Source organism: Sitophilus oryzae, unplaced genomic scaffold, assembly GCF_002938485.1.
Source record: "Sitophilus oryzae breed Bouriz unplaced genomic scaffold, Soryzae_2.0 scaffold_813_pilon_pilon, whole genome shotgun sequence".
NCBI classification, from domain to species: domain Eukaryota; kingdom Metazoa; phylum Arthropoda; class Insecta; order Coleoptera; family Curculionidae; genus Sitophilus; species Sitophilus oryzae.
Window position 1 is genome coordinate 1403931 of NW_022147432.1, and position 23125 is coordinate 1427055.

A 23125-nucleotide genomic window follows, 5' to 3' on the forward strand; every position below is an offset into this window, starting at 1 on the left:
TTATTTTCATCTGCAGAATATGCTGTCCCGGAAGTTTCCGGAATACAGTTCGGACCACCCTGTATACTGGACTTCCTCGCACTAATGGGCCACTCTGTATATTTTCAGTTTTGTTTGACGTTTCACTTGACACAAAGTGTGATTTGATTCTTGCGGCTTTGTTAGATTTTTCCTTTGAATAAAAAGATTAAGGAAGGAGCATATAAAAAATCTTAGAACCACCGCGAAGGGACTCAAATATGGCCGACTTAAATTCCGGTTTATCAGTGTCGTTCTAATTTTATTTAAAAAGTGTAAAACTATGATATAGGGTAGACGTGGGTCGACGTGGGTTAGACTCAATACTTTGTAAAACAACAAAGTTGTGAATAAATGTTGGTAGTTATTAAAATTGTTATAAAAATATATAATTCTAATAAAAATAGATAAGTTATAATAATTATTTATTAACACAAACATCCGATACGCTACTGAACCAGGTAAGTCAAATTGACGTATCTAAATTCTTTGAGATCTAATCTTTGACAAGTAGTAAATAAAAGCAAAAATGCAAGAAAAAATATATAATTAGTTAATTTAAGTGAATTTCATAAATGATCGGTTTACTACACGTATGTATATTATATAGTCACTTACTAACGAAAAGTTGTTCCCTTATTTCACTCGATGTTTGACCGAGACCTACCGCGCACTACACAACCAACTATTTCTCAGTCTTTTTCGATAAATCGCAATAGTGTCACTGTTAATTTAAGTTCTGCCACAATTTCCATCTAGATTTACTACCTTTATACAACTATCAGTAGTAGAATAAATAATAAATAACATAAAATAAGCTCCGTAAAGACTGACAAATCCGCAAAATTTCAAATCAAATTCAAATGTGTCAAATGAATCGTCAAACAAAACTGTCAAGGATCCCCACCCTAGAGTCCTTTTTCCGCCCACCATGCATAAATACAAGGATAGCATTATGCTCCTTCATTAGTCTTTTTATTCAAAGAATTTTTCTCAGTTTATTTTATTTATTATCTAGTTTCGTGATTTGACCACTGATAAACTGGAGTAAAAACGGCCATTTTAAAGCATTTCGCGGTCACGCTAACTTTGCCGATATGCTCCTTCATTAAGTTTTTTTATTGAAAGGAAATTTATTATCGTATAATTTTTAATACCATCTCGCTTACCTTACTCTCATCTTTCTCAATGTCTATACCCATAATCTCCAATTTCTCGGCCGGCAACCATTGCCAGGTCCTTTTGGCATCGAAGAAAAGCACTAAGTACACGTGTTCTGTAAATTTCGAAGATAAATCTAGAACTTCTTGTGGAGGAGTCGGAAGCGGCACGCCTTTATGGACGTAACCTACAAAATGATTAAATGAAATAATTTAAAAAGTTTAACGTGTATTTATTAAATCAGTCTTAGAATAAGAATACAATGCTCATTACGCAGCCAAAATACAAATCAAATAAATGTTTCTCGGTATTATACATCGACAGGATCGAAATGTTTATTTCCGAAAGTCCAGTTATAGGCCTCCTTCAATATAACAGCACATGACACGATCAACACCGTTATAACAATCAGATAAATTATGTACCACAAAAACAAATTCCAAGTGAGTTTTTCCTGGTCGTCTGCTGGCATTACACTGGTATGCAAAGGTAGTCCGTTGCTAGCATTACTTAGTAACGTTTGTTCTTCGCGGGTATTAGTTATATTTCTTAATTCAATCATGTTTTAACTTTAACGCATTTAAATAAACAATACTTCGAGTCATATAAACTATAGACTCTCAATAAAACAAAGACAATGCAGGTAACCAGAAGTTATAAATAATTTATCTTAATAGCATTCTAGAAACCGTTTAACGGCAGATTCTTTGTAAATAACAATAAAATATTCCGCCACATACAATAAAATAAAATAGCTTCAATATTGTTGTATTTACAATTTTAATGGAAATGTAAATATTCATCTTTTTGAAATATATAAATAATAAACAAATAAAAATAATCTGTTTGTTTTATTTCTAAATTTTTGCAAGATTTTTTTAATGCAACAAGTTAATAATAAAGTAGAAAATACACCTTAACTGCATACATCAATTTTAATTATACATAGTAAATAATTTTATGCAAATGGGTAAATGGGTGCAAACCACATTTTTTAATAGCTGTTTGTTGTTTCTCTAGAAAGTAATATATACGCTGCCTGACTAATACAAAAAATTATGCACTATTTTAAAACACGTAATCTAAATAAATATTATAGTCGCTAAAAATGAATTGAGCTGTATTTATTTTTATTGACATTAAAAAGAGTAAGAAAATCGTGTTTTCATATTTCGTAAGATATATACAATAAGATCGAAAAAAGGCGTCGGCGATGGCTATGAAATGAAGATAGCTGTCATTTTATATATATATATATATATATATATATATATATATATATATATATATATATATATATATATATATGTATAATAAAAAAAATATATATGTTGGAGGTAGATGCCGAATTCGGCCTATGTCCGAAATAATTAGACATATGGCGATTATAATTAAATATACCTACCTATATCCACAAAGTTACGCGGAAGAGTTTTGATTGCATTGGTTTCAACTTCTATGCGGAGGGTGTTAATCTTTTGTTGTTATATTATACCAAAAAAAGATTAACCCCCTCCGCAAAGAAGTTATATAAATAGTATTTATAACCACGAAGTTGCACGCATCTTGCAAGTTTAGTATGGACAAATCGCCAAATGTCTAATTATTTGGGACATAGGCCGAATTCGGCATCTGCCTCCAACATATACAGGGTATCGTATACATTTAAAAAAAAACATAAGTTTGACACCTCCCAGGAAACAAACTAGTTAAGCCACTGGATTCTACGGGAAAAACTCTTTGGAACTCAATTTTCATCTTTTCGATAATCTTTTAACATAACTGAGATATGAAGGGGGTCTAAAAATGCAACTGTCATTTTAGAAGTGTGGTCTGGATTTTAACGTGTAAGACAGTGTGTAGGCAGCTTAATAATAAATCAAATGTATTAAAGAGAGATAAAGTTGGGTTGATACATTTCTTCTACGCGGTATTTGTAGTTCTCGTACTATTAAGTTTTAGTCAGACAATTTATTTTCTTCTGTCCAAAAACTAATTATTAGAATATCGTATATTATAAATACTGTTGCTATAACTTTATAAAGTATATTTATAAAAAATATTCTCGTATTTTAGTGATATCTAATAGTTGATATTAATAATATAATATATGATCGAAAAAAAAACGGCACTAAGTTGGCTTGGAAATGACGATCGATGACATACTGATATTTTAACAGTGTCGCAATATGGCACGGTCAGATTCATATATAATAAAAAAATAACGAATTAAAAAACGTTTTTCAATAGTGAAATAAAAGTGGGTTTCCATTTGAAAAAAAAAAAGATTTGCGATATTTTTTTAATCTCTGAATTCTATGACAGCTACTGCCAATATTATATGACATTCAAACAATTTAATTTTTGAAATAGATAGCTACATGTTTTCTCTATATGTCACAGTGGCTGTGATAATCACTAAATTTGACGTTTAGACTATACAATTTTTTTTGACAGGCAGTTTTTTTTTAAATTTGAAATATTTCTCAAAAACGGTTAATGTTAGGTATAGTGTATTTCATATAAAAATTTATGAAAATTTATAGAGAATTCGAATGTGTAATAAAAAATGGGGTACACATTTAAAATAGGAAAGTTGTTTAAAATAGGAAATAGGAAAGTTGTCCACTTCCGGTATTTCCGGAGTGCCGCTATATTGAAAATATTTTTAATCGACAGATCTCATTGTGAAACAATAATGTGCAAAAAATCTCCGATCTAGATACTAGAAATTTCTAATGCACGCTCAGCCTGGGACACTCCGTATATCGGATACAAAACCTGTGGTATTTACCCAAATTTCAATATACCGGGTTGCTCATCATTGACAGTAAACGAAATCATAAATTCTAACTGACCTTTGGGCATTGTAGGATCGATAATGAGAGCAGGATACCAAGGATAACCTCTGCATTTGGCCCAAACAAGTTGAAGAGGCTGCAGAATTTTATCGATGAGCGAAGAAGCCATCGAGTCGCTTTCCTCTTCTTCGTCACTCTCTATTTCACTCGGTTCGTGAGAATAGCACGTTGACAGAGAATTGTCGCTGTCGCTTTTTTCCTCGTCGGTAGTTTGTTTACCACCACGATATACCTAAAGAAATATATGAAACTTGAATAAAAAGACTAACGAAGCAGTCCCAGTACCATTTTCATATTCATGCGTTAGATATTATGCAACCAATGTCATGAAAAATCTTGTCTTGGCAGTTTTGTTTAACGTGTTATTTGACACATTTGTATGTATTTTATAGAGATGCACAGAAGAGGCTTGGTGCATTCTCCGCCGGTGCTGCCACCATCGGAGAATATCGTAAACAATCGACATATACAAATACACAGGTTTAAATAGCGAGTATACGAAAAATGTATTATTTACTTATACTAAAAGTGTTAGGAAGTATAATTTGTAAAAATCTGAAAATAAAAAAGTAAATGTTTTGATATCTGCAGAAGGTCTAACTTGTATTATAATTTATTAAACCAGTTAAAAACACTTTTTAGATGAGTTCAACTACGGGAGCGAGCATAGTTTTAATTACCGGTTTTGCTAGTGGGGCATAATTGGGGCTATTTTAGCTATAACGAAATTTTTTAAAGGTACATAATTATAACTTTAGAAGATGTTCATAAAACATTTAATCACTAGTTGATTAAAAAAAGTATACCATTAATATTGCAAATTATATTTTATCCTCTCACAGTAAATGTCTATTTAATTCTTCTCGCACGTTTTTTAATTGCTTCCATTTTTGAAAATTTTTGTATTTCGTAAGTTATTCGGGATTTAAATGGAAGTAGTTTGGATATGGCGTTTGTCGCCTCAGCCTGAATATCTGTTAGTAATTTACTTATTTCGTTTTGAGCCATTTCTGACTCCAATTCAATCAGCAATCGACACGAAAGAGAATTAAAAAATATTGACTCAAAACTGACAACTAAAAAGACAGCTTTATTTATTTGTCAAATTACATAGAAACCAACGCCAACCCAGCACAACATTTTTTCTACTCGTAATAAATTCCTTGAAATAATCATTTCTGAATATTTTTTAAAACGTAACTCGCTATGGAAAAAAATATTGTTTTATACACGACGATAAAATTGCATTATCGTCTCCCGAAATTAATTCACATTAATCTTTTCGGTCGACTCATAAAAATAACTATTACACTGAACACATTAGAACTCCACTGACAAACCGGAATTTAAGTCGACTATATTAAAGTAGCTTCGCGGTCGCTCTACTTGTGTTAATATGCTCCTTAATAAATTAATATGCTTCCTTAGTATTTTTTTCAATAACACAAACATATTGCTTTAACAGTGTACCTTAAAACTGTCCGGGACGTTTGAACTACTTTTATTTACACCAATCGAAGTTGCGTTCTTCGTATCGCTAGTACTTTTTTGGCCTTTCTTCTTTCTGTAAATAACATAAACTCATAAATTAGCATTGTTTATGAACAAGGTGAATTAAACATCTATGAAAAAAAAATTGACTCAAGTTTATAGAAGTTTTTATTCTTGTATTTTATTGGAGAAATAATAGAAACTTCTATGTTAAATTTATTATGTAACTTTAAAAAGTTAATATAAATAGAAAAACCTTACTTTGTTGGAGTCAAAGGCGGAGTATCCGTTTCCGTTTTGTCCTTGGCATCCTCCTTTTTTAACGCCGCTTGAGCTTTTTTCGTGAAAAGAACGGCAGTTCTTCTATTAACTCCACCTGGGGAACCACCTAAAGAATAAACCTATATAAGTTCATTCAAAAAATAGTACCGGGATCGGTATAAGTAAGGCAACGCTCTCAAAAAATCGGCATATGTCCGGCAACGCTCATAGGTCTGGCAACGCCCACTAAGATGTTCGTGCGTCAGACAGATCTATGCCATAATATGTAATGGTGCGTTTAGACTTGAGCAAGCACGAGCTGAGCGTGCGCGCACGGACGGCATTCGTTCGCGCTCTCGGCTCCGTTCAAATTAAAAACTTATTTTTCGACGAATGAAGTGATCCATTTGTGCGCGCACAGCAGTGTTGTGTTGGCGAAAATAATGGACGACCAAGAAATAGTCGAGGCTGAAGTCATTGTTATGCACAGCTTAATTATTAAAAAGAAGAAAAATCGAAAACATCGTCGCTGGTGGCAAACCCAAATTTTTAGAAATCGATATAATTTACTGCAACAACTTAGTGTCTGAGGAGGGCTATGATCAGTTCAAAAACTTTACAAGAATGACCAGGCCCGACTTTAAATATTTACAAAATTTAATAACACCAAAAATTACGAACACAAGATACAAATTTTAGAATAGCAATTTCATTAATATCGACATATTCAATATTAATTTTATCTACAAGGTTTTGCCATGCTTTATATTTTTTTTTGATTTTTTAATAATACAAAGAATGTTTAACATCCCATAATATAGGCAACTTTTCATATTTTTCAATTAATAATAACGAAGATTCATTGATCCACTCCATAATTTTAATAAAGAAAACAAAAAAAAATCACACACGCACGCACGAACCGCAGACAAAACAAATTGCCGGTCCAAATTGAGCGTTCGCGCACACATAAAATCCCTTTGAGCGCGGACCAAAAACCGACACCAGACGGCTCACGTTCGCGGCTGCTCGCGCACAGACAGATTCAGAGTGAGCGTGCGCGCACAGCCGTTTACACTTGAGCATTCGCGGAGGATCAGTGCGTGCGTGCTCAAGTCTAAACGCACCATAAGATAACACTTGCTCGTCGAATAGACACGTTTTCAGAATGAAAGAGGTATTACATTCGATAAATCAACGCCATAAATTTAGCATTAAAAAATATGTCTCCAGCATCATAACATGCCATTTTCAAACCTTCTTTATTGCTCTTATGAAACGTTCAATAGGTTTGTCTTTCTCGAGGACCTTACTTTGCGCATGCGCATTAAAAGTTGCACGTATTTCCAAAATAATCACAATTTTATATACGGTTTAGAAAGTACAAATTATACATTGTTATGGAAACCAACTTTTCATTGTCATCATATTGTCATAATCATAGATAAAAGAAAATAATCTACTATTAAGATAGATATGAAACTTAATAGTAAAATTTTGGGTCAAAGCGCCCCTCCGTGTTTTTAGTAGAGACTACGTTTTACCCAGCGCCTTCGCCTTTTCTGCTGTAAATGTTTTTTATATTTATATTTGAATTCAAAGGAATTATTTTTAAAGTTACACTGATATATTAGTATCTCAGGGTAACTTTAATAAAACATAAGAATATATATATTTTACAGTTTATTTTTTTATTTATTTTACAGAGTTTCATGTAAATGATCGTAAGTCGACGGGCTGTCTAAGGAATAGACCGAGATTTATAGATTTTAAAGCGAACGAAAAAAAAATCAAACAACGAATACATACCATATATTTTTCTTTTATCTAAGATACATACCTTATCGTCTTTTGGAAACACGTGCATTTTTGCAGTTTCGTTAGTTTCTTTGCAAGATGCAACACAACAAGAAAACACCATTTTTACAGTTAATAAATAATAAAACTATTTCTGACTATGATATTTAAAATTTAGATAGATAGAAAATTAAATATCAAACCGGTATTTGCAGACGCATCAGGACCAAATTCAATAAAAATCAAAATTTTTCCTGCGAAAATCGGGCTTATTTCACTGAAAAGGTATTTTTTGATTTATCAGCAATCATTGTCAAGTCGACAATATACAGGGTATTTTCTAATTAGTCTAAAAAAATTGTGGTGTGATTCCTCATATGTTCTTTAAACAATTTATATATAACTATTGGGTCTACCAGTACTTCCTTTCTGATACAGGGTGTTAAAAATTTGAAAAAATCGATATTTTGCTTAACATAAATGGTACACCACTGCTTTTTTAAAGAAAATATATTTTTTCTTGGCTGGCCATCCTTTTTCAACAAGATTGATCTTTTGAGTTTTTCTTGTTCATCAAACAGTTGTCGAGAAAAAAATAAATATACTTATTAAGAGCCCGCCTTAATCCGTTTTCTAACGATTTTTTATTTTTTAGATTAATTAGGAAACACCCTGTATATGCATATCACAGGCAACCAAATAAACTAGTAACCTCTAAAAATTATTTTTCCTACCACTAGCGACATACCGTGTTTTTAGTGTGTACTAAATTATTTTATCAAAATTTCACCATATAAGTTTCCAGCAGGGGCCGGAAAGTGAAATAGCAAAAGCGGTTCCACCGTTTCCACGGAAATTTCAAATAAAATAGTTCCAGCCTCGGGCGCTAGGTGGTAGTGCAATTAATTTTTAGGTTAAGAAGTTGCTACTAGTTATTGCCAGATGGCGTTCAATCAGATTTTTTTTGTAGTTTCCATAGTTTCCAACGGCCATTGTTATACTATTGTCAAATTCTCAAAAAATATTGTCGTTGTCATAGCGCCATAGTCATAATATTATCAAAAATGATTAGCAAAACGTTTTTCAAACTATGATTTGTTATTACAGTTGAGGGTTGGAACCTTTGGTGTTACACAGCAAAATAAAAAACTAAATCACCACAATACACCAAAACACTTTTACTTTTACAGCAGATGATTATAAACTGATCAGTTTATAATCATCTGCTGATGATGCTAACATGGTTAGCGAAACGCACGTCCAGTGTAAAAGTAAAAGTGTTTTGGTGTATTGTGGTGATTTAGTTTTTTATTTTGATGATTTGTTATATGTGTTTTTATTAGACAATTCCTTTTGTTTGTGGCCCTAAAAATATAATGTAAGTCTTTTATTTTTGCCATCATTTAAGTACCTATTTATATTTACTCCATTTACAAAACTTTGGGCGTATTACGTTGGTCTTGTTTTATTATAATAAACGATGTTTAAATATTTGACATATAAATAAAACTTTAAATAATAAATAATATTTACACATGTTTGGCTTTAATTTTATTTAATAATTGTATAAATTATACTGTTAAATCTTATTTTTTACACATCACAACGATACTTGTTATTAGTATTGTTGAATTTGTGTAAAAATAAGATTTAATAATCAAATTTAATTATTTTAGAGCAAAATTCAATAAATACGCTCATTTAAAAAGCCCGCGCTTCGATCCATTTAAAACAAGCCCTACTCAATAGATGGCGCCACTTCTGTAGGACCATTTTTCAGTATGGCAGAGTCCATTCTTTTTCTAGCTAGGTATATTCTTTGGTTTCCAGGCAATGGTCATAATCTTTGAATAAGAAGACTAAGGAAGGAGCATATCAAAAATCTTAGGTACACCGCGATGGGCCTCAAATATGGCCGACTTAAATTCCTGTTTATCAGTGTCGTTCTAATTTTATTTAAAAAATGCAAAACTATGATGTAGGGTAGACGTGGGGTAGACTCAATAATTTGTTGTTTTATTTTACGTTGTGAATAAATGTTGGTAGTTATTAAAATTGTTATAAAAATATATAATTCTAATAAAAATAGATAAGTTATAATAAGTATTTATTAACACAAACATTCGATACGCTACTGAAGCAGGTAAGTCAAATTAACGTATCTAAATTCTTTGACATCTAATCTTTGACAAGTAATAAATAAAAGCTAAAATGCAAGAAAAATATATAATTTAGTTAATTTAAGTGAATTTCATAAATGATCGGTTTACTACACGTATGTATATTATATAGTCACTTACTAGCGAAAAGTTGTTCCATTATTTCACTCAATTTTTGCCGAGATCTACCGCACGCTACACAACCAACTATTTTAGAGTCTTTTTCGATAAATCGCGATAGTGTCACTGTTAATTTAAGTTCTGCCACAATTTCCATCTAGAATTACTACCTTTATACAACTATCAGTAGTAGAATAAATAATAAATAACATAAAATAAGCTCCATAAAGACTGACAAATCCACAAAATTTCAAATCAAATTCAAATGTGTCAAATGAATCGTCAAACAGAACTGTCAAGGATCCCCACCCTAGAGAGCTTTTATGGTGCCTTTTCCGCCCACCATGCATGAATACATGGATAGCATTATGCTCCTTCCTTAGTCTTCTAATTCAAAGGTCATAATCTTATTTCCATTGTGTAACGACGCTTGTTGTTTGCGTTTTTATTTTAAAAATTGTATTAATTAGTCTTTTATCGACCGCTTTTATATAGCCAAGGATACAAGTGTGTTCAGTGAGAAGTTAATTTTAAGTTTGTGTAATTATATTTTTATTTTTTCGTTGGACTTTCTAAATACTCGTAAAAATGACTAGAAAGTGTTTAGTGTGGGAAAGTTCTAATATAAAGGTCCCCGAATTATCTTTTCATAGGCAAGTAAAGTATTCAGTTGTTTTTTATCTATATTAAGCCACATGCATACTTTCTAAGAGTTTTTCTTTCGTTAGATTTTCTAAGAATATTGATATTCGTACAGAGTGACTAAATGTATTTTTATATAATTTAATTTTTGTGAAAGTAAACATTCAATTTATTGTTCAAATATAAGCATTTTACAAATTAAATTTTTAAAATTAATGTTCAAATTTGGCGCGCGGACGATAGGTTCTCGACAAGGATAGACAGAATAGAAGCACTGCGTGTGCAACAAAAAAAGAAGATAAATGTCATCAAAAGTCGTTGATATGTTTGCGACAGTTTCCATAGTGATTTACTTATCTACTTAAGTATGATCTAGGATGCTAGCCCTTACTTGCTGAATTGACACTACTCCTTCCTTCTTCGGTTTCCCCATCTGACTGCGAAGCTACGTCAGTTTGATCAGTATGATCTGTTGTATGTTCAGTTTCCATTTCACTCTGATGATCAAGCTTCAATTTAACAGCTTCTTTCTTATCGTCAGACTTAGTTTCAGATAGAGGATTGTTCGCCATATTGCGCTTGACCTTATTCAGTTCACTGCGTACAAGTTTTACTCGCTTGGCGCGAGCAAGTCCATGTTTCAAAGTTTGGCTTTTAACAAGGAGATCTTCTAGTTTGGTGATTATATCTAGACCAATTTTACCCTAAAAATATCACTCTGCGAATTAAAAATTGTGCAGAATAACAGTAAAATTAAAATTCCATAAACACCAGTGTTTTAGCAAAATGTGTTATTAGTATAACTAATCAAACTTCATACAATTATAGGCTTGGTCCATTCTCCGCCGATGCTGCCACCGCCGGGGAATATCGTAAATAACGAACACATACAAATACACGGGTTTAAATGGCGAGTAAAAGAAAAAATTAGTATATAATTTTTCCAAAAGTGTAATTTGTGGAAATTCTGAACAAAAAAATAAAAAAGTAAATATTTTGATATCTTCCGAAAGTCTAACTTGCATTATAATTTATTATTCCATTTAAAACTTTTTTAGATGAGTTCAACTACGGTAGCGAGCATAGTTTTATCACCGGTTTTGCTAGTGGGGCATAATTGGAGCTATTTCGGCTATGACGAAATTTTTTAAAGGTACATAATTATATTTTTAGAAGATGTTTATAAAACATTTAATCACTAGTTGATTAAAAAAGTATACCATTAATATTGCACACACACAAATTATATTTCGTCCTCTCATAGTATATGTCTATTTAATTTTTTGATTATCTAACGAGCACTTTGTTTACTCACTTGTATCGTCGAACTGCTTGAATCCATTTTTGCTATTGAACAAATCTCTCCTTTACGCGTTAACATTTTTTTGGGCAATTTTATTAACATTTGAAATTGTCACAACACAACAAGACGCCTAGTTCGAATTCTTTTTCACTTATTTTTTACTACCCAAAACAGCCTTACATCACACAAACCTCGTACCTGAATGTTTTATAGTCTCAATAACTGCACTAGCAAAAAACTAAAATACTTTAATACGACAAAACCCCGATTTCAATATTATTTTAACGCGATCGACATGACGGCGGCGTGAACACAATTTGTTGATAATTTCTGATTTCTGCCGTAGAGTGCGCTGCGGTCGGAATTTGTTGAAATCAACTGAAATCATCTCCTAAAATTATAATTATGTACCTTTAAAAAATTTCGTTATAGCCGAAAAAGCTCCAATTATGACCCACTAGCAAAGCCAGTGATAAAACTGTGCTCGCTACCGTAGTTGAACTCATCTAATTTTTTTTTAACTGGAATAATAAATTATAATGCAAGTTAGATCTTCTTAAGATATCAAAATATTTACCTTTTTATTATTTTGTTCAGAATTTCCACAAATTATACTTTCTAACACTTTTAGAATAATTATAAACCAATTTTTTCGTTTAATCGCCATTTAAACCCGTGTATTTGTATGTATTCGTTATTTACGATATTCTCCGGCTGTGGCAGCACCGGCGGAAAATGCCCCAAGCTTATAGATACATTTCATTTCCAATGTGTATCTATAAAAATATTTTTAAAAGGACTGCTAGCACTGCGCCCATAATTTTTTAGTAAGAATCTCGTATGTAGAACTGGATATTGATCCTAGATAAAATGATATAGCATTTTCTCACAAAATTGGCAAAAAGTAAATTCAGAAACATAACTACTGTTGAATACTGTCTAAATAATACAGGCTATTATTCAAATTAATATTAAGTGTTTTGTTGAAAATCTCTTAGTAACCCATATTTTATAACCGCGTACCTGTAAATTCTCCAATTCTTTATCAATATCTGAAGCTAAAGCCTCCTCTCCACCATTATTACCTAAATTAGTTTGTACAGAATCTGCATTTGTTTGCATTAAACCAGCCGATTCAAGTTCTTTCTTAGCCTGACGGAAAATAGTTCCACATTGATCCCTCATCTAAAAATAATTATGCTTTAAACATAAAAAAATATTTTTTATTTACAACCATTTATGTAATACTGACATTACTGACTTTTAAAAATTGAAAGTGTCAAATTATCTAAATTTCTTCCCTCTTCCATTTCCCTCACTCGGTTTTTCTTATTTCTCGCCTCATTTAATTAAGGAAAATATTCTTGTAATATCTTTATTAAATACATATCTAACATCAACAAAAATAAACAAGAAGATTAACAATAATAATTGAAGATTTTAATACATATATTTGTTGAAGGTAAAAATGCTAGACTTCTTTGGGTTAAAACCTACATTCTGGCGTTTTAAAAAAGCGACGAGTTTGTGATATTTTCATATGTCAGTCTTTTCCCTTAATTCTAGCATTGTCCGTATCATGCTGTACGTAGCCCAAAGAGTAGATGGCTTTTTCTGCCTTGCCATGTCGCTAAAATATGCCAACAAGACCTTCCCCGAAGCAATTATTCTTAGCATTTCTTTCGGCACACCATTTTTCGTATACTTTCAATGCTATTTCATATCGCCCCCTACTTTTTTCTGGAAGTAAACTGGCTTCTGCTCTTTTTGCAGCTTCTGTAAGTTCTGGTGGAGTACCAATATTAAAGTAGTCTTCATTATCAGAACTTTCCGACAACATTCTGGCTTTCTATGTTATATAAATTCGAAAAAGCGAACGAGAAATTCAAAACTGTCACTTAGTTGTTTGTTTTGCTGTTGAAGGTTTGCGCCATAACAACCACTGGTACCAGTAACTATAGATATGGAAATGTCAAAACAGAAAACGACAAATTTTCGCATATTTATTTTTTTTTTCAAAATAAAATACTGTCCCTATTTTTTAATTAATGATGTGGTTGTAAATAAAATAGTATACAAATCTCGGAGGAAAGTTTTCATTATTGTCTCGAGATTTAGTTAATCTCTCGACAGTAATGAAACACTTCCCTCCTCGGTATGTAATATACTATTATTGCTCTTTCATTACCCTAATGGCTGCTTTGTAAAATACTGTATCCCTGTCATTATATGCCAAACAGTTTGCTATCATAAGATCGAAATCTTTCTCCATCGCTGATAAATCAGGATAGAGGCCTTGTTTCAACTTTCCTCTCATGGTACTTAAATCCATTGGACTGGTCACAACTGTTGTATAATCAGGCACCTATTTTATAATTTTAAATAAATATATTTTTTCATAAATTTTATACAAAGAATAAAGAGAACATACCTCTTCTAAATCAACAGGTTCTGTAAAAATTTCGTTAGTATCTTTGGCCTCAATCAAATCCAAAACTTTTCCCAAACTAGCTTCTAAAGGTTTTAGTTTAACGTGAAGAACTTTTTCGGAAATTTTTGTATATTCCAGCTTCATTTTTTCACGTTTTCTTACCAACTCGCATAGTAACCTAAATAACAAAATGATATTTTTATATTACTGTACCGGGTACGTCTCAAAAGTGGCTCACCCCTATATCTTTTTTATTTTTTCAGTTAACAAAACGAGATTTGGTATGTTAGTATATGACATAAATTAGGATTGATTGACGTATTCAACTGTTTTCAGTCACTTCCTGTTTCACCGGAAATGACTACAACTTTTGATTTTTAAATGGCACCCTCTGTATTTTTTACTTAATTCGATATAAAATAACACTCTGAATAGAATGACATATCATATGTCAACTTTTGACATTTTCGCATACGATTTATTTGAAATTATAACTTGCGGTTTGTAATGAAAATTTGACTGGAAATACTAAGTGCATGGTATCAAATTATTTGTAAAAAAATGCTTCTTCCAAATATGCTAATGAACCACCTTCGTCCCATTTGAAAAAATTGAGATATGACTAAAAATAGATTTGAGCATTTTCTAACTGGCCAGGATAAGACACTAATAAGATTAGACGATCCAATCTATTTTTCCAAGGCTCCTTGATTAAGAATTAGTGTTTTTAACATCGCCATGGCATTCTAGATTGAAATTTAAAATACAATTTTTTATTAAGCGAGAATGTCAAAAGTTGACATATTATATGTCATTCTATTCAGAATGTCATTTTCTATGGAATAAAATGAAAAAATACCGAGGGTGCCATTTAAAAATCAAAAGTTGTAGTTATTTCCGGTGGAACAGGAAGTGACTGAAAACAATTGAATATGTCAATCAATCCTAATTTATGTTATACAGGGTGGGCCAATGGAAACTTTCCACCCCAATTTTTCTCGTTTAAAATTAAAATTTGGAAAAACGCCCGGATACGTCAATTTAGTTTTCGTGGGGGAAAAGAAAATATCATAAAATCACTTTCACACCTTTAACCTCCAAGGCAAGGCGGCGCCACCCCTAAATTCTTAAATGGAAAAGGGGGCCGTGTGATACCTCATTTGAAAGGTCTTTCAATTCCCTTTTTAATGATATAAGATATCATGTACTTTCGTTCAATAGTTTTAGAGATTTATTGATTTAAAATAGATTTTAATTTATCAGCTAAGTGGCGAAAAAATCGGTTTATATTTTTTCCTCTCTCTGTATGTATTTTTTTTGGCAAACTATGTATACTAAAAATTAAGCTTTTAAATAAAAAAGCTTATTTTTTTTTTAAATTTCTAAAAATTTTCCCGAGCATTTTTCACTTATTCCGAATTGAAAGATCTTTGGGCGTGGATCGATGCAGATTGATTAGTTAAAATTTTTAGTATACATAGTTTGCCAAAAAAATACATACAGAGAGAAAAAAAAATAAAAACCGATTTTTTCACCACTTAGCTGATAAATTAAAATCTACTTTTTAAATCAATAAATCTTTAAAACTACTGAACAAAAGTACATAATATCTTATAACATTAAAAAGGAAATTGAAAGACATTTCACATGAGGTATCACTCGGCCCCCCTTTCCATTTAAGAATTTAGGGGTGGCGCCGCCCCCGCCTTGGGGGTTATAGGTGTGAAAGTGATTTTATGATATTTTCTTTTCCCCCTCGAAAACTAAATCGACGTGTCCGAGGGTTTTTCAAAATTTTAATTTTAAACGAGAAAAATTGGGGTGGAAAGTTTCCATTGACCCACCCTGTATACTAACATACCAAATCTCGATTTTTTATCTGAAAAAATAAAAAAGTTATAGGAGTGAGCCACTTTTGAGACGCACCAGGTATACTAAGTAAACTTGTTATTAAAATTTTATGGCAAAAGTAATATACTTAGTGTAAATATAAAAAAATATATTAGTGTAAAACTATACAGTCTGTTGTATCGCCAACCTGAACATAGGAAATCCCATGTAAATTTTAAAAATTGTGAGTAAGTTTTAGCCATTTTATTGTACAGAAAAATGTATTTGAAACTTTTTAAAGAACTCCTTGAGATGAAGCCAATTGTTTATTTTCAATAGCTTCTACGAATATTTTTTGTAGTTAAAGATAAAAAATACTAAACTAATTTAAAAATAATGTCCTGATTGGAATAACTAAAATGCCACCTTCAAAATCGATTTTTTAATGTCAAATTGACGTTATTGTTACCTAAATAGTTTTTTTAAGGGCATATTGACCACAGGATTGGAAAGTGCCCATAAGGACAATTTAAACACTATTTGGCGCTATTCTTGCAACGGTCGCGACCCAAAGCTTTTGATAATATCGGAGCGGTTCGGCTTTTTCAGGAATTATATCGCCAAATATTTATTCAAATTTATTATTATTTTCTTTTAATTTTATAAATAAAATACAGTGTGTTGCATACAAGAAACTTTATTTTATATAAGGACATGTATGAAATACCTATGAAACATTGGAAACTGACGCGACGTTATGTCATCCACTATGTCATTCATGATCCACTATGGCTTTTGCAGTTCACAGTTCACAGCACAGCTTTTTAAGTTTTTAATGCCACTTTTTCACAATTATCACGGGTTGGAATAAATAAAACTTGAATTAAACTCACAATATAGCAATAATTACTTTGAAAATAGACGCTATAAACACTTTAGAGCGAGCGGTTTAGATTTTGAAAGATTTTATAATTTTTGAAGATTCTGACTTTGACAAGAGATATGGATAAGAGAAAATTATTTCTGTTTTTATTTGCAGTTGTTCTTCGCAAACCGCTATAGCAGCGCCAGGTCGCGTACAACGGTCGCGACCCAAAATAATTTCCCGACCTAAAATTTTGACGGGCTTTCCAATCTAAACTTGTTTCATTTATCTATGCATATTGTTACGTTTTTCGTCGGTTCCGTGTGGATAGAAAGTCACAATTTATTTAAACACTATTTATTTAACACTAATTAACAAAAACAATAACGATAAAGACTTATAGAACTATTTACAAACGATTTATAACTAAGAATTTATTTTGAATTTTTAGCGCGTCAACTGCACTGTTATATTTATAACTGCCCTCTCTAGGCCACTGCCGCCGGCTTTTATACCGACAGGTAAAAGAAATCTAGAATAGTCCAAAGATCGTTAGGCGCATAGAGAAGGTTTTCGAATGTTCTCGTATGTACGCGTCCATTCTAGTGGGTCTCGATTCTTCTCGAACGAATGAATCATTGCGGTGTCTATGCGATGTTAAGGTCATCCGAGGGCGGGCCATATTGTGAGGTTAGGTCGAGTCCACACCGGCTCGCAACACTGCCCCCTTCTTAGGCACACGCTCGTCCCGAGATGTATACGGTGAATGAAGGTATTTGCAAAGCTGGCCATTGCGAAGTCTGGTAGAAATAGCAGTCTACAGTTTTCTCTCCCGATCTCAGCTTTGGGTTGTAGCAGCAAACGAGGATCTCGATTCCCGTAAATCTAAACAAGACTTCAATCATGTTCCGGATTGTACGCCAACTCAAACCATCGAGTCCACACGCCAGCTTCGGAATGGCTAATCGTGCAATGTTGTTGTTTAGCAGGGCTTCTCTCAGTTCAATCAGGGTCTTCCATAGATTGAGATAAGTCGGCTTACTCGGGGACCATTCCTTGGTGACCAGGTAGAAGATGTGCCTTGCTTGACCATGTGCATTGTCGGTTAGCCTCAAGACGCTTCCAACCTCTGGATCCTGTCGGCGTAGTTCTCCGACACGCCCAAACTTCTCATTGAACGTCGCAGCGATTCCTCTGGACATCCGCAAATCTCGAGCCACACAATGAGCGAGCGAATAATCAGGAGGCACGGAAAAGAGGTCTCGTTGATCTTCTTTGGTTACACCATAGCGAGCCTTCTCACTGCTGTTGTATCGGGCCATGAAATCGTCAAAGGACATCTCCGAATCAGGGGGATCAAAGCTGCAGGTTCTCACGGTCCCAGCACGATCTTCTATTTCGCCTTGGTAGGGGCTCAAACGGTTGAAATGGACTACCCTCGGTTTTCCTTTTGGCAATTTTCTGATACGGTATACGACGTCATTAATTCTATCCATGACTTCGTATGGCCCTTCCCACGAGGATTGTAGCTTCGGAGATAACCCACGACGTCTCTGCGGGTTATATAGCCACACCAACTTCCCTGGTTGGTATCCTCCATGCTCAGCTTGAATGTCGTAGTGTTCCTTCATTCGGTCACTAGCACTTTGAATATTTAGGCGGACTCTCTGATGAATGTCGTCCATCCTTTGACGTAGTGTGTGGACATAATCTTCTCCGGCGACTTCTTCTCCCGGTCGGCAACCAAATTTCAGATCACAGGGTAGGCGCACTTCCCGTCCCATAACGATGCTGGCTGGAGTTTGCCCTGTAGATTCTTGGACGGATGAACGGTAGGCCAACAGGAACAGGTGAAGAAATTTGTCCCAGTCTCTTTGGTGGTCAGAGACTACTTTGGCCAGATAACGGTTGATAGTTCTGTTCATGCGTTCAACCATCCCATCGGATTGTGGATGTAGAGCAGTCGTCCTGGTCTTGCGGATGTTCAGGACTTCACAGACGCCTTGGAACAGATTGGACTCAAAGTTTCTTCCCTGATCTGAATGAAGCTCCATGGGAACACCAAACCTGCAGATCCATTCTTTAACAAGGGCATCAGCAATCGTGGACGCTTCTTGATTTGGCAACGCGTAGGCCTCGACCCATTTGCTGAAGTAATCCATTACTACCACAATGTATTTGTTGCCATCGTTCGTCTCCGGGAAAGGACCAGCCACGTCGATCGCTATTCGTTCGAAGGGACTACCAACATTGTACTGGCGCATAGGGGCTTTACCACGCTTTTGTGGCCCATTAATGGCTGCGCAAATGTCACATTTCTTACACCAGGCCCTCACATCTTCTTTGCAGTTCACCCAGTAGAACCGTTCACGCAGCTTGCCAAGTGTCTTGGTAACACCAAGATGTCCTCCGCTGGTTCCATTGTGAACTTCCTCCAAGACTTCTGGGACCCTCTTCTTTGGAATGACGATCTGCCTTCTCTCTCTTGTCCCTCCGGTCTCTCGATCACACGGCGAAGTAGTCCGTTATCTATTACCAAGGAATTCCACTGGGCCCAGTACGACTTTACGTTCGGCAATATCTGCAAACTTCTTCCCACGTTGGTCTTTGGCCTGCGTTTTTCCAGTTAATTACTAAACCTAATTCTGGGTCACTGGTTTGGTCATTTGCAAGATCTTCGGGTTGCCAACTATCATTAACCACAGTTGTTCTTAGGAGTTTCGCTTCTTTCTCTTCTGCTCGGGAACAATGCTTACAGTCCTTAGCGCAAGGTCTTCTGGAAAGTGCGTCGGCATTCCGATGGATTGCCCCAGTTCGATGTTCTGTGTCGAAGTCAAATTCTTGTAATCCTTCAATCCATCTAGCTACCTGCCCTTCAGGATTCTTAAACTGCAAAGCCATTTCAAAGCAGCATGGTCTGTTCTTAACAAGAACTTTCTTCCATAGAGATACTTGTAGAAGTGTTCCACTTCTTTAACTACTGCTAGTAATTCTCGTCTGGTTACAGAGTAGTTCCTTTCCGGTTTTGACAAGGTCTTACTAAAATAACCAATGACTTTTTCTTGACCATCCTGGATCTGAGACAGAACAGCGCCTAACGCAACATTGCTAGCGTCGGTATCCAATATTAAGTTTCCGTTGCCTAGAGGGTAGCTAAGTATGGGCGCACTAGTCAGTGCCTTCTTCAATTTTCGGAATGCCTCGTCAGAATCTGAGTCCCAAGAGAAACGCCTCTCGCCTTCGGTAAGTCTGGTCAATGGTTTTGCGATGGTGGCGAAACACTGTACATAACGGCGATAGTATGTGCATAGTCCCAAAAAGCTTCGTAGTTCATGTTTATCTTTAGGTATCGGCCACTCTTCCACTGTCTTGGTCTTCTGTGGATCTACCGCAACTCCTTGGGAGGAGACTACATGGCCCAAGTAGTGTACCTTTTCTTGACACAGATGACATTTCTTGGGGCTAAGTTTCAAACCAGAGCTCCTAGTCGCTTGAAAACTTCTTCCAAATTCTTCAGATGATCGTCAAAAGGATTTCCCAACCACTATGATGTCATCCAGGTACACTAAACAGGTAGTCCAGGATAGTCCCTTTAACACAGACTCCATTAGTCTCTCAAAGGTAGCTGGCGCGTTGCACAATCCAAAAGGCATGACGGTAAATTGCCACAGTCCGGAGAGCCCACCGAGAACGCTGTCTTCTCTGTCTTTCGGCGCCATGTCGACTTGCCAATATCCACTCTTCAGATCTAACGTAGAGAATATCGTTGACCCCGCCAGTGTGTCTAGAGTATCGTCTATCCTCGGCAGGGGATAGCTATCCTTCTTGGTACCATTATTGAGCTGCCGATAATCAACACAGAATCTGGTGGTACCGTCTTTCTTCTTTACTAGTACTACCGGCGATGTCCACGGGCTGTTAGATGGTTCGATGACACCCTCTTCTTTCATTTCTCGAAGGATTTTATCAGCTTCTTCACGTTTGGCGAGCGGAAGTCTTCTCGGATTTTGTTTGATTGGTCGTGCTTCTCCGGTATCAATTTTATGTTGTACTAAATTGGTACGACCTCTGTGTCCTGCTTCTCCTTTATCAAACACATCTTGATACTTGATTATCAGGTTTCCCAATTTTCTACTATTTTCGGGAGATAATCCCTTAACGTTTACTAACTCCTTCACCATTTTGTCCGGAATTTTTGAAGTCGAAACTTTGGAGGCTTCCACGCTTCGAATGACTGAGGAGACCGAACAACAGTACCCTAACAGGGTTCCCTTCTTCAAGGATACAGAATAATAATTCGTATTCATTACTCTCACCGGTACAGTTTTCTTCGCTCGTAGCAGGGCTTTTCCAACAGCGATCCCTCGTCCTATTTCGCTGTCATGGTTCCTTGGCTCCAACAGAATAATACTCCCATTATTCATTTTACCTTCCAGGCAACCATCCAAAAATACCTCACAGCGCTCAGGGATCGAAACATCTTCTGCTACTACCACGCGAAGCGTCTCCTCACATTTTCGATGTAGAACCACTTATTCCTCATTTATTTTCAAAATTCCCTCTTTGAAGTTTAGGTCAAAACCTTTAGTGGTCATGATGTTCATTCCGAGAATAAGTTCATCTTCGATATCTGCTACTAACACTGGATGTTCAAAACTGGTGCTCCCAATAACAAAATTAAGATTTACTTCTCCATGGACAGCAGCGGAGCCCCCCGTAGCAGTACGTAGTCGCCATTGTGTTGTTTTAACCTTCTTCGATGTTTAAGAATGTCCGGTCTGATGATAGTTTTCGTCGCACCTGTATCCAACAGCATGGTCCGGAACTCTCCATCAACAAAACCATCCACAAAAATGCTGTTGAATTTGTGTTGTAGCGAGGCGACTTGAGCAGTTTTCGTTGGGGCATGTTGGGTACAGGTCGACGTGTGCCCCTTCATTTCGACCCTTAGTAGTTTTCCGACCTCGACGAAGCCGGTTCTTCGTTCTTCTCCTTACAACGGCTTCGCACGTGTCCCACCTGTCCGCAGTTCCAGCAACGAATCGGTCCCTTCTTGCCCATGTACTGGTCCATTACCTTCCGAACAATCCCTTCCACGGATTCGTCGGAACATTCGTCGATGGCCCGTACTCTTCCTAAAGACCGAGAACTTTGTTTCGCGGCCTCAAATTCTAGGGCACGTGCTAAAGCATCCACCAAGTGCGTTGGGTGGGCTAGGAGAAGTGCTTGTCTTGTCTCGTTATCACGTAAGCCGTCGGAGAATGCCTGTACTGCCAACCGCTCCATAACATTCTCTGGCGTAGCAGGGTACGCAAGGCGAACGAGGCGGGCTACGTCGGCTTCAAACTCCTGCAGAGACTCATTTGACTTATGAATGCGATTTTTTAGCTGGGAATGATAGACATGTTCCAAATGAGCTTGGCCGTACCTCATTTCTAAATGTCGTACCAATTGCTGATAATCTCCCTGTTCCGATGGTGACAATGTCTGCAGAATATCAGTCGCATCTCGCAGTGCGACAGTCAAAGCGGTAGCCTTTTCAGCGATTGTCCATCCGTTCGCTCTCGCAGCGGCCTCAAACTGGCAAAAATAATTGGCCCAAGCGGTTTTTCCGTCAAACTGTGGAGGCTTAATAACTGACTTTGAGATATACTTATTTTCGACTAGTTTCGGTGCCGATGTTTCTTGACATTTTGGTGAATTGGCCTTTTCTATTTCTTGTTTTAAAATTTCGATTTTTTTATTTACATCGTCCTCAATTTGTGTTATTTTGTCTTGTAGCTCCGTAGAATTCTCTATAATCTTTTCTTCTAATTCCCTGGAATTTTCTGTTATCTTTTCTTCTAAATTAAGTATTTTATTATTAAAGCTGGCCTGTATGTCTTTAGAATTTTCTGCGATCTTATCTTCCAAAATATTAATTTTATCACTGATTTTCTCTTCTAAAATTAACTTCCAAGTTAATCATTTTACTATTCAAATTGTTCAAGTTGTCGTTTAAATTGTCTTGTAAATTTTTCAATGACGAGTCAAGGTCACCTTCCAGCTCAAAGCAAAATGTTTCAGGATCCTCACCTTCCTCCACCAAAACGTCTCTCAGTCTGGCTTGCAAAATGCTTTTCTTTCCATCTGTCTCGCACTCTCTCTCTTCCAATATGCATTTCAGTTCGGACACTTTCAAGTCTT

General features: G+C 35.1%; 1 protein-coding gene across 1 annotated transcript in view; it reads right to left on the minus strand.

Annotated features, from left to right (window-relative positions):
• Positions 1-23125, minus strand: part of LOC115889391 (peregrin) — a 29625-nt gene that overhangs the window by 2654 nt on the left and 3846 nt on the right. The window contains exons 11-18 of the mRNA XM_030909366.1: positions 14245-14422; positions 14002-14178; positions 12837-12998; positions 10902-11214; positions 5793-5919; positions 5511-5604; positions 4038-4272; positions 1188-1366 (exon numbers count right to left, since the gene is read on the minus strand). Coding sequence (XP_030765226.1) covers positions 1188-1366; positions 4038-4272; positions 5511-5604; positions 5793-5919; positions 10902-11214; positions 12837-12998; positions 14002-14178; positions 14245-14422 — 1465 coding nt within the window. The remainder of the gene's footprint in view (positions 1-1187; positions 1367-4037; positions 4273-5510; positions 5605-5792; positions 5920-10901; positions 11215-12836; positions 12999-14001; positions 14179-14244; positions 14423-23125) is intronic.